Source organism: Siniperca chuatsi, linkage group LG24 (assembly GCF_020085105.1).
Source record: "Siniperca chuatsi isolate FFG_IHB_CAS linkage group LG24, ASM2008510v1, whole genome shotgun sequence".
Classification (NCBI taxonomy): Eukaryota; Metazoa; Chordata; class Actinopteri; order Centrarchiformes; family Sinipercidae; genus Siniperca; species Siniperca chuatsi.
This window is the reverse complement of record NC_058065.1, coordinates 5,329,075-5,341,673: the sequence shown is the minus strand read 5'-3', so window position 1 is coordinate 5,341,673 and position 12,599 is coordinate 5,329,075. Positions and strand designations below refer to the sequence as shown.

Here is a 12,599-nt window from a genome sequence, read left to right as displayed (position 1 = left end):
AGTAACAGCAGCTATGCAATACAGTAAATTCGTGAAGTTGTTTATGATTTACAGAACAGCCAGGACATTAAAGTTCACTTTTTTTCATGTTGTATATATTATACATAATATATATGATACTGTTTAATGGTTATCAATTATATCAACGCTTTGTAATGTCCATTACACTGTAGGGATGTCCCTCTGTCTGCCTCCACAAAAGGCAAGCATGTGATGTCATGCACAGCCCTGGTCAGTTTTTATCAGGACAGCTCTGTGTCGCCTCTGACTCTGATGCAAAACACTCACACTGAAGAAATCACGAAAACGGTGTTACATTGTTTTTCTTTTCCTGCAAAAGGTAAACTCTCAGACTGAAGGATTACTCTTCGAGAAGTGGCAAACACTGTGTTTTATTATTTCTCTGCTCCTCCAAAGGTAAGTTTCTTTAATAGTTAACAGTTTGTCAGCATGTAGACTGTGATTACTGTGCAAGCACTGTTGTGGTTACAGTGCTGAAAACAGGTCAAATGTTCATTTTTTTGGGGGGGGGGATTAGATGCATACTTGCCTCTTTAAATGAGTGTGAGCAAATTCATGTATACCACAAAACACATGAGTAGAGATTGTAGAAGGCTGCTCACATGTACACAGTGCTTCTCACGTTGAAACACTACATATTTATGTCTTCAGGCACTCCAGGTGTAAAGTGAGGAGAACTTAGTGCTAATGTGTTGAGAGACTGTGTGACAGTTCCTAATTTTTGGCCACATATTTGAGGGTTTCTTTAAAGTACTATAGCAAAATAATGTTTCCGATATGATGAATACGCTCAACCAACCTGTAATTCTGTCACACGTAAAAAGGAAAATGTGCTCACATGGCGGACATACAGTGGTGAAATGGGATTTCCTGGACTAATGTGTTTCTAATAAAGGCTACCTCACATGGTAAAGTGTGTAAATCCTCATGTTCTGGTACAGATGGCCCACACAGTAAGGGAGTAACTACACTTTGAGTTATTAAGTGTCTTTGTAGGCCATCAGAGAGATATACAGTGTGTCTTTGGGTGTGTTCGAGAAGATATTAATCTTATAAACTGACAAAGATTTCCTGAATTAGCAGTCGGGGGAGTTGGAAATTAACATGGTCTGTGTCATTATATTATAAACAGTTTTTTATTCCAAATGAGTAATTTGGGAAAAGTGTCACTCTCATACTGTAACATGACTTAGAGGACAAAGTTAGAAAGATTTTGACCTTCACAGTGAATTGTTAGATTACAAAATGATAATGCTGTATCAGAAATGAGAGCGCTGAACTTTAAATAAAGATTGCTTTTTAAGAAATGTGGGGGTGATTTTAAACTGTAGTGATGTAGTGATAGAGATACATGGAAATCACATTTGCTTCTTCATGAGCTCTGATTAATAACACACTGTAGGTACATAAGAATGAAGAGTCATCATTTAGACTCATCAGAAACCGTGAAGCTGGTAAGAGCTCACCACTGCCATATTATTATGAAACAAAATATGTGGTTAAGTATGTTAAACTAATTTGCAAATATTAAACTTAGCCACCAACCTCCTTTGGACAGATGTCTTTTTCTGTTTGAGGGATCAATACTTGGAACTCATTATTCCTTAGAACTCATGATTGGGATAATTTTGAAGTTTTAGTCATGATCAGGTGATTTTGATTAGGATTTCATGGTATTTTATTTTATTTTATTTTTTTACTGTATTTAGTGCTGTTTTGTAGTGTTTTCTTGTTGAGTTGTGTGTGTTTGTATAAAGGCCTATAGGAACGGGTGTTGCAAACTAGCTTAGGTCCATGATATACTGATATATATGATATTGTATGAAAAAAAAACATAAAATAAATAATATATTTTAATAAAAATATCTAAATATAAAACATCCAGTCTCTATTACCAGTTTTCACCAAGACCTTTTGTTCATCATACATATTTACTCACTTTAAACAATATCATGATGTATTGCTAGTTTTTGTATTGATTGTTTTGTAGCCTGAATTTCCAATAATGTGTATTTGTTTTTTGAAAATGAAATTGTCCTTGTACAATAAGGCGTAACAGTTCATCACTGGCAATTGCACTTGTTAATAACAGTGGCTGGCTCAGCAGGGTGCAGCTCATCATGAATCACAAATGTTTCCCAAAATAAAACTATAGATTGTGATTTTATGTGCTGTGCAGCAACTACATGAGAGAAAGAGTGACAGGGAATTTTTTTCTAAAAAATAGTCAAATACAGTAACATTCACACAGTACCACTGACAAATGCAAGTGCCAACACAACCTCTGCTTTTACTATTTTTACCAAGTTAGAACTATCATACTTTCCACTGCTTTCACATTGACTGTCACACCTCTTCTGTCTGATCCAATCTGTCTACTGTGGTTGGAGAAAAATGTAAAATGAAAATCTAATCTGTAATCTGGAAAGAATTAACTCTTCATAGCAAAATCATTTCTGTTTCAGCTAATCTGTTAGGGTATTATGAAAGAATTGAGCTAGATTGGAAATTTGTAACACACAGTTTTCCATTTTTTCATTAAGTGTTTCCAACTAATGTGTATCACTGAAACAGTAAGTTGCTGCATGCATATGTTGCACACCCTGCACATGAAGCATTTAGTTAGCTGATGAAAACATCTGTATGCGGCATGTAAGTGAGTTTGCAGCACATGCTCTTGCTGCCATATTGATGTCTTTTGACTAAACCTTGGTTAAGAACATGCATAATAAGCATGCAGGAAGGAAGCAGCGGGGAACAGAGGAAGCAAAAGGCTAAATCTGTAACCCCCAATGTCCAAAAAGGGGAGATCTGCTATTACTAATAAAACATATGGGTTTGGAGAGATAGTTGTACTGTTTTGTTTACGTGACTTTGATTTGGGCAAAGGTTAGGGAACTGGACATTGTTTAATATAATTGCAAAGTTTTAAAGTAAAACTCAGTTTAAAACTTAAGCTGTACAAGCTGAGTTCTGATTTAGGAATAGGACATTAACTACATGGCAGTTTTGGTATCTAAACATTATGATGAAGGAATTAAAATAAAAATAAAAACGTACTAAATAAATTACACATTACACACGAAAAAAGAAAAATAACAAATATGCTGATTATGGGTGTGACAGCGCAGAGCACGTGAACTGCAGTTTGGATCCTGTCAACACATCGTGTGTTGGGTCACGTTAGCAGCTGCTGCATCTCAGGAAGCATTTTTCTTATTGAGCTCTAGGGGAAACTATTTTGGATAGTGCTAAAATTTTTACCTGTTCCTCCGAATCGCATAAAAATAACTTCCAGTGAAACAGAAATAGGAGTGAACATCAACTGTACTGTACACCTGTGTATGGTTTCATATATGAATCAGAAAGCATCACTATTGTATGTGTTTCATTTGTCCAAGTGTGTATTGTTTTCATGTATAGAAACAGAAAATTAATATGCGTTCCTTTTCTCAGTTACAAACTGTTGTCAACTTTCCTCAGAATACCCGTGATGATCAGGGCACAGATGGATCTAAACAGCTTCATGTTTCTCCTGGGCCTGTGCGCCATCAATAAGGTAGCTGCTGTATCTGAACTGTGCAGTTTTTGTTTTTAGCTAAATATGTCACCTTCACATGACTTAAGAGAAGCAGTCTTTGTTTCTTAGTAGTTTCACCAATGATTTTTAGATTATCCCTTCAGTTTTGAGGCAAGTTCCTTAAATCAAACAATTAAAAATGTTCCTAAACAAAAGTGACAAGCATGAAATCCATGGTTAAAAGTTGGAAATGGTCACAGCAGTTGCTACAGGGTAATATTAACAACAACAGGCTTCTATCACGCATTTCTAATAACTTATGTAATAACCCATGTGGTCAACCAAAGATAATCACAAGTATCATATTAGTTGTTTTATTTTATTATATATATTTTTAGGTGTTTACGTTTCTGTATTTCCTGTACTTTGGCCATACATTGGTGACATTAGATCAAATATGATCCCAGTACTAAATCTGTGTATGATCTTCTGTTCTTAGAATATTTATAATCATAACTAAATTTCTCCACTACATACAATTTATTCGCTTCTAAAAAGCAGCATTCAGTCCCCTCCTGTCATTTCAAACTCTTTACTTGATTAGCTGAATAATCTAATAGTCCTTATGCGGTCCTTAAAGGGGTGCACCAGGGATTTAGTATTGCACTTCTATAAAATTGAGGGACTTATGAGAGACAGATTGAACTTGATCCTACACTTCCCATAATGCAACTTTAGAGCATCCCTCATTAGACTGCCTCACTTTTAGCTTTGACTTTGTCACAATTGTTATAGATGTACTCTAATAACAAATTGCATCAAAATGATCTATATCATGTATTTTATTTGCTTAAATTCTTGTTTGTTTGAGTTTGCTTGACAGTTGCAGTCTCATTCTGTATGTTTGTGTGTCTGTGTGTGTTCGCATGCTGAATTTCAATAATCTCAGCTGTTTGTGGGGGCAAGCCCTGAAGATGATTACCAGGAACATCTGACTCATCAGGGTGAACATCAGTCGACACGGAACCAAATCGCCATGGCCCAGTACGAATGTTTCCAGCGCATTGTGAAAGAATCACACCGCAAAACAAAAACAATAGGTGAGAAGATGAAATCAAAAAGCCTGTGATGACTTAACAGAAGACTTTTTGATGTTACTATTTTCCATTGCACCCTAATATATTACTTTGGGTTGTTTGTTTTCAGCAGGACCAGAGTGCAACACCACGTGGGATGGGTGGCTGTGCTGGGATGCAACTGAAGTTGGCCTAACAGAGCAGAGCTGTCCAGACTACTATAAAGATTTTGACCCTCGTGGTAAATTTCTTTGCCATCTCTGATTTCTGTCAATTCAGTAACAATATCTTAGCTATTACTAACTTCATTAACCTTTAATATTTTGTGTAAAGCTGAGTTGAGACTGTCAAACTGGCAATAAGTCCGGACATTTACCAACTTAGAGCATAAAAAGACTCCTATATATCTGCAACGCTAATGTTTTTAAGTGCAGTTTCTGTGCAGATGATATTTAAAGAAACTGTTCAGCTAGCTTTCTGATGATGGTTGTGACAAGAGTTAGATGTGAAGATTGATAACACACTTATGTCTGTAAGTATGGAGCAGTCAGTACATGGTTAGCTTAGCCTAGCATAAAGACTACCATAGACACTAGAGGCAGGGGAAACAACTAGCTTGGCTTTCTCCAAATTTTAAAAATACATCTAGCAATTAACTCTAAAGCTCACTAATTAGCATGCTGTATCCCATTTGTTTAATCTGTGCACAAACAGAAATGTAAAACCAATAAATTGTTTGTTAAATGTAAAATTGTGATTTTAGGAAGGGTTACATGTTGCCAGGCTAACTGTTTTGCTCTGCTATGCTAAGCTAGGCTACTCCAGCTATGTATGTAGCACACAAACATAAGAGTAGTATCAATCTTTTCATCTCTCAAAAAGAAATTGAATGAGACTATTTCCCAAAATGTTGAATTATAACTTTAGTATAAGCTATTTAGAACACTAGCTAAGTAGATCTCAAATCATCGACATATTAAAAAGAGAGACGGTCGTTTCTTTACACCTGATGCCTAATCTCAAAATTTGTTAACAGCGATGGCATCCAAAGTCTGCACAGAGACAGGCGAGTGGGGACGCCACCCAGAGAGCAACAGGACATGGACAAACTTCACAAATTGCAAAGCCAACACCACACATCACGGGACAGTAAGGAGGAATAAAGACAATCATAAAATAAAGAAAGGCACTTTGGCTGTGAAGTTGTATTCATTGTGTTTTCTTGCAGGCGGCAATGACTCACTTCTACTTGGTTATGATTGGTCATGGCCTGTCGCTGGTATCATTGCTCATATCATTAGGAATATTCTTCCATTTTAAGTAAGTGTGGTTCCCTTTTTAATTTTTAAATGTACTAAAACCTTGTGTTTTTAATGTCACGCAAAGCATCTGCATGAATAAAACAATTTAACAAAATATGCAGACTTAGCATGTGTAAAATGATTTAATACCACTTTTCCAGGCTTTTGAGTTGCCAGGTTGCAAAAAATCGACAACTATTGTATAAATTAGCCGAAGGGAGGCATGTTTTATTAAGACTTTCTGATAAACAGTAGAAAACATCAAATGCGTATTAATTTAAATGTCAAATCTTAAGTGCTCTTGCTTTCAATTCAAGTTATCCAAACTCAAAATAAAAAAATGAACAAGTTATTGACATTTATGACTCAATACGTGACGACTTATTAGAAAATAAGAAATCTATATGACTCTTGATGAATAATTTATTAACATTTATAACTTCAGACTAACAGATGGCTAACAGATGGCTCCTGCAGTTGTACATGTTAGTAAATCATTAATAAAGGGTTCGTCCACGACAATAATTCATAAAGTCTGGAGCTACTATAAATGGTCAAACTGGGACAATAAACACCAGACACAGTACATATCTATAAAGCATTAATAAATGATTTACTAACACAAATAAATCCATTAGTTATACCTAATAAAGCTTGTAGTTACTGTATACTGTATTAACAGTTTTCCATAGAATTGTTGCCTTATTTCTTGCACAGCCACACTTAATTTATTAGAAAATTTTGAGCTAGTTGTTGAATTTCTTGGCAAATCCATCAAACTAATGAAATGTCAGAATATGTGTCTTATGTGTGTCTCCTCTTCCGCTGCCCTCAGGAGCCTGAGCTGCCAGAGGATAACACTCCACAAAAACCTCTTCCTCTCATTCGTGCTAAACTCAATCATCACCGTCGTCTGGCTCACAACAGTGGTGAAGAAACAGGGACACACGTATAACGATTCTGTGAGTGATTTGACTTTATTCATTTATTTTCCCAGACATAACTTGGCTTTTACGTTTTCAGTAAAGACATGACACTCGCTTTTTCCTTCTAGGCAAGCTGTAAGCTGCTCATGTTCATCCACCTGTATCTGCTGAGCTGTAACTACTTCTGGATGCTTTGTGAGGGCATCTACCTGCACACTCTGATTGTTGTGGCAGTGTTTGCAGAGAAACAGCATCTCATGTGGTATTATCTGCTGGGGTGGGGTAAGTGAGGATTTATGTAAATATTTCATTTAATTATGCGCATTTCACTCAAATCTCATAAATGTTCTCATTTGATTCTGCAGGATTTCCACTCGTGCCGGCGGTGATACATTCAATAGCACGCCACTGCTACTACAATGACAAGTGAGTCTTCTTGATCAACACTTCCACACATGACCATTTCGAAAGATCAATCAACTTCCTTTGTGTGTTTCCATACTGTATGATATGATGATCGGATCCATTGCATTCACAGATGTTGGGTCAGCTCAGATACTTCTTTGCTGTACATTATCCACGGCCCCATCTGCGCAGCATTGGTGGTAAGCACTGAACCCCTGCGGGAATCCAGACTTACTTTTTAATAAAGACACACAGCCACAATGGACCATAGTACGTCATGTGTTTTGGGCAAAAAAGTCTCTTATGTAGTCAACTCAACAATGCATTGTTGGTGCAATTCCTTTAGAGTCAGTGGTTGTCTGCAGAGCCTTGGTATCTTCCAGGTGTGGACTGAAGTCACATGACATGAACTCAAGTCAGACTTGAGTCATGAATCAGTGACTTGCAGCAGTGGAATGTAACTAAGTACATGTTCTCAAGTACTGTACTTAAGTACAATTTTGTATTTCCATTTTATGCTACTTTGCACTTCTACTTAACTCCATTTTGGAAGCCAATATTGTACTTATTGTATTTATTTAGAACACATTATTTACAACATTAGTTACTAGTAACTGTGTGGATTCAGATTATTAATACTAATAAATTAAGGGTGCATAATGGTTAAAGGTGGGGTATGTGATTCTGGAGAAATCCAATACCATGACAAATATCATGATATAGAGCGAACAACTAGGTTGTGGGTTAGCAAACTGTCCCTACAGTTGCTGCTGCGAAGCTAACAGCCAGAGAGGACGAGACGGTTTCCCAGAGCCAGCACAGCAGCTCCAGACAGCGATACACACAACTCTCCTGCTACTGTAGCTAACATCACAACAGCAGCATATCTTGGCAAACTAGAAAGTAAGCTGAATGTCCGTGGGCAAGTCGTTTAACGTTACCTGACACACAAATCATGGCTGGAATAGTGTCGTGTGGCTCGGTCCGAGTTTTTTTCAGCGCGCACAGAACGGACAGATAGCGGACCGTGAGGAGATAGAGGAGGAGCCAAAAAACGTGTATTGGATTAGAATTGCGAACCCCACCTTTAAAGACTTAAAACAAACAACAAAAAACTTGACATGAGACTTCACAGCCAAGCCTGGAGCCTTCTACTCTTGAAAGTGAAACACATTATCAATTGTACTGAGGACATGTGACTGCCTTGGCCGCTCAAACACATTCCTCTATTTGAGCTCCCAAAAATCAACAATGGAAATAATCTCACTGTTCAAATATTACTATCTCATTGGAGCTTTAATAAAAATAAACTGACCTTTATGTGTGTCAAAGCTAAAAATCTAGTTGGCATGTGTTTATATGTATTTTCTAAATAATTTAATTGAAATAAAGGAATTTTCTTTATCTTTGCATCAAATGCCTTTTTGATTACAGGTGAATCTTTTCTTCCTGCTGAACATCGTTCGGGTTCTCATCACCAAGCTGAGGGTGACGCACCAGGCCGAGTCCAGCCTCTACATGAGGGCTGTGAGAGCCACCCTCATCCTCATCCCTCTGCTCGGCATCCAGTTTGTCCTGCTCCCATACAAGCCCCAGGATCACTGGGTCTTTGAGATCTACCTGTACATCATGGAAATCCTCATGCACTACCAGGTCAGTACGTACGCACGAGGAGCACTTTATCCAACACTGCCAATAAAAAACTTGTTCCACTGCAAAAAACATTTCCAAATACTAACAACCAATTGGCTTTTACCCAGTAAATGGCACTAATACGTGATGTTAAAAACTCTACAGTAAGTACAGACTTGTTGCATAACTGTGAAATGGTAATATCCTCAATAATTTTGCTATGGTGGTTTTAAAATTACAAATATGTTTTCACATGCAGGGTCTCTTGGTTTCTACAATATTCTGCTTCTTTAATGGGGAGGTGAGTAATGAGCTTGATTCAGCCAATTGTTACTGGTGGCATCTCATGTTTCAAGGTTACATTTATCAATGCATGTGTTGTACATCTGGAGAAAACTCATCAAACCCATTGGTCTCTCATCCCAATTAAACTGCAACATGCTAAATTTGATTTTTTGTGACATTTTATTATGTTTATATCGCGTATAGACACAGCCTGTGTTGCACTTTCATTCAGTCTAACCTCTTGACTCAGTTTCCTAGGTTGAGTAAAATTTTGGTTTTAGGAATATTTAATTCTCACTATAAGAGAAAAAATAGCCTTGAATCAATCTTTTAAGTGCAGTTTATATAAAGTTAGGCCAAAGTTCTTGAGTTCTTATTCACATTTTTTGGCATTCAGCTGTTACTTTGACCCACTACAACTTGGAAATACAGAGCAGATAGGCATGAAATGTCTTCAGAGTTCTTCAAGGGCCTGACACTGAGACCCAAATCCATCCAGTACTCAGGACTTTAGGACCAGCTGCAACTGAACCTGCCTGCAACTGCAAAATTTCAGACCTGAATCGACCCAAAACCCAGGCTATTGCAGCACATTGGCTCTCTTTCTTGCTCTTTGCTTTTTCCATTGGGCATTATCTGCTTGCAACACATGACGTGCATGTTCATAGACAACTGGCACAGTCAGAGAGAGAAAGAGACACGTTTTCCAATAAATTTCATTTGAAAATAACCGAACCCCCGAATGCACCAATAAATGCCTTGAGGGCATTTTGGATTGTGTTTACTTTTGGCTGCTTTGATGCAACTGTAGGCTAACAGCGTGAAGAATAATGCATTCCCGTTTGCATTGAAAGACTATATTGTTAGCTTTGTAGTTACAGTATTGCATGATGATACTCCTAGCTGATTTGCCTCATTCACTGCATTCCTCTTTTCTAGCTGTAAAGCCAAACACAAAGGTATAGCCTTCATTTTCTTTTCCTGCCATCCTCTTTACATCCTCTTTGTGTCTCTTCCTGCAGGTCCAGAGCGTTCTGCGGAGACACTGGAATCAGCAGCGGATGCAGTTCGCCGGCACATTCGCCAACGCCGACTTCTTCCGCTCAGCCTCCTACGTGGCGTCGTCGCTCACAGAGGTCCACCGCTGCTACAGCATCGAAAGCCACACCGAGCACATGAACGGCAAGAGCTACTCAGACATATTCAGATCGGACAGCCCTTTCGTGTGAAGGTGGCCCTCGACGATAGGCACTTGAGGCTCAGTGCACACTGTTTCTTTGACTTCTCCCAAGATGTTACGAAGCTTGATGTCATTGTTTTCTTGGAGTTATGCTACTGTTCATGGCAGTAAAAACTTTTCTTTCCTTTGATGTTTTTTCCATCTCCCAGCCAAAATAAACTCACATATTTTTACTTTTTCTTACAAATATTACCAAAACAGAAGGAGTTTGAGACCAAAGACACTGTTTCTTCATCATTATTTACATCCCACGAATATTCAAAGGGGCTCTGGCCGGACATAAGGAAGACCCCATGAATCAACCAGCCTCACTGTAAAGTATGAACACAAGGAATTAATGCTTTTTTGCATCGTGTGGAATAAACTTGAAGAGCCCTCAGTGAACAAGAAGACTGTAATGATGTTGCAAAGAGAGACGATTTTTTTCTGGGCATTTTGAGGATATTGATGTAATTTAAAAATAGGTAGATATTAGCGAGGGTGAGAGGAAATGCACGAAAACCCTGTTTAACCACCTCTCAAAAATCTGAAAAATAATTTCAGGTTTTAGTTGTAGGCATAACTCTGTGGTGGAACATCTTTAATGTGGCAGAGCCATAGCCAGTGTCGCTGGGAGTTAGCCTCATGGCTAGCTTGAATAGCAAAGAAGGAGGAGGTCAAAAGGTAGGCAGTTAGCCTCTTTCTGCCAAGGGAGGCAAACTTTATGCCTTCAAGAAAGTTAAAGAACAAAGTGCCACCATTTCTGTGGTTAGTACCATACAGAACTAGACATGTAAAGTGTAAAAGAAAGTACTAAAAAAAGAAGAAACGAACAGCTAGCTTGCTTTGCTAAATGTCATTACTGCTTTTCTATTTAAGTAATATTTCCTTCAGCTAAGTTAAAAATAAATAATGAGGTTCACAATAAAATGTTGTCAGAAACGTAAACTTACACTGTCTTATCATGTCTGGCTTGGTGATAGCTGCATTATCTCTTAAGTTAATGCTCTGTTAGGCAAATTATTATTTTTTTCTTCACATCAGATTATTCCAAAATGCTGGAGAGATCATTGTGAGATGGTCACAGAGGAAAATATGACTGAAAACTGCTTGTATTTGTACATATATTTGATTGGTTATGAGTATGACTTATATCAAGGCACAAAATATCAATTAGAACTTTGTATGTAGACAGCCCTTAGTGTACTTTGTATATTTTTCCAGTCCACTAGGAACACATCATTATAATTACTTATGTTACCGCAAACTGCAGCTGGTTGATTAATACTATAAAGAGTGAAAATGTCATTACATTATGTCGTTACATGTTTTCAGATTCTTTAAAGATTTTGATGTCCAGGAAATAAACTCAGCAGGCACTGACTTATATTTCACTGATTTGACGCTTTGATTGATTATTATTATCACTAGCACTACTGTCATTAACATCCAGTAGTTCTACAGTAAGTGTAAAGATAAAGTCAGTCACCAACAGTTAGAGATAAAAGGTAACTTTCCTGTCAGAGAGCTGCTGGTGTCAGCCTTCCAAAACAGGAAGTAGAGATCAGTCTCTACATGCAGTACTAATATTAACTCACTGTAATGTTATAAATCACCCAGAATGGGAAAAATTCTTTTAAATGTGCAGCACTGAACTCTAAAATGCTTACTATAATTACCTTCTCTGTTGGAATCAGAGAATAGTTCTGCTATTCATAATACAGTATGTGTGCTATGACAATTTACAAGACTGGATGATTACATGATTTCTACAGTGATTTCTGAACTGATATTTAGTGATAGAAGGAAAAACTCTCTCAATGTCACAGGTATTGGATTTATTGAGTTCATTTCTTAAAGCAAAAATTCAACATTTTGTAAAATACATCAATTTTCTTTCTTGCTGAGAGAGATGAGAAGATTGTTACCACTCTTGTCCCTGTACGGAAAATATGAAGCTATGCAATGCAAATAATATTAAATATTTTCCAAAACGTCTACTAAACTATATCTCAAAATAAAACTCTTTACAAAGATGAGTCTAGCTTGGGTTTGCAGACATCTGTATTACTGCTGTAAACAGATAAACAGAATATAAATAATAATAAGGCTTTGTATTGCTATTAACATTGGCTACAGTGGCTACTAAAATATTCTAAACTCAAGGTTCACTTTCTCTGGAGCTTTCAACCATATTCTACTGCCTTCTTCAGC

General features: G+C 37.3%; 1 protein-coding gene across 2 annotated transcripts; it reads left to right on the top strand.

Moving 5' to 3' along the window:
• Positions 1–216: 216 nt before the first annotated feature.
• On the top strand, positions 217–11,779 carry LOC122872328 (calcitonin gene-related peptide type 1 receptor-like). 2 transcript variants are annotated; one of them, XM_044188411.1, is made up of 13 exons: positions 217–417; positions 3,505–3,580; positions 4,491–4,641; positions 4,751–4,858; positions 5,654–5,766; positions 5,846–5,937; positions 6,754–6,880; positions 6,973–7,126; positions 7,210–7,270; positions 7,383–7,449; positions 8,684–8,902; positions 9,141–9,182; positions 10,189–11,779. In XM_044188411.1, exons 2-13 carry the CDS (start codon positions 3,515–3,517, stop codon positions 10,393–10,395), a joined length of 1,407 nt encoding a protein of 468 aa, XP_044044346.1. In that variant the 5' UTR covers positions 217–417; positions 3,505–3,514; the 3' UTR covers positions 10,396–11,779. The 2 variants fall into 2 exon arrangements, with proteins under 2 accessions (XP_044044346.1, XP_044044345.1); XM_044188410.1 differs by having other exon boundaries at positions 4,748–4,858.
• Positions 11,780–12,599: the final 820 nt, after the last annotated feature.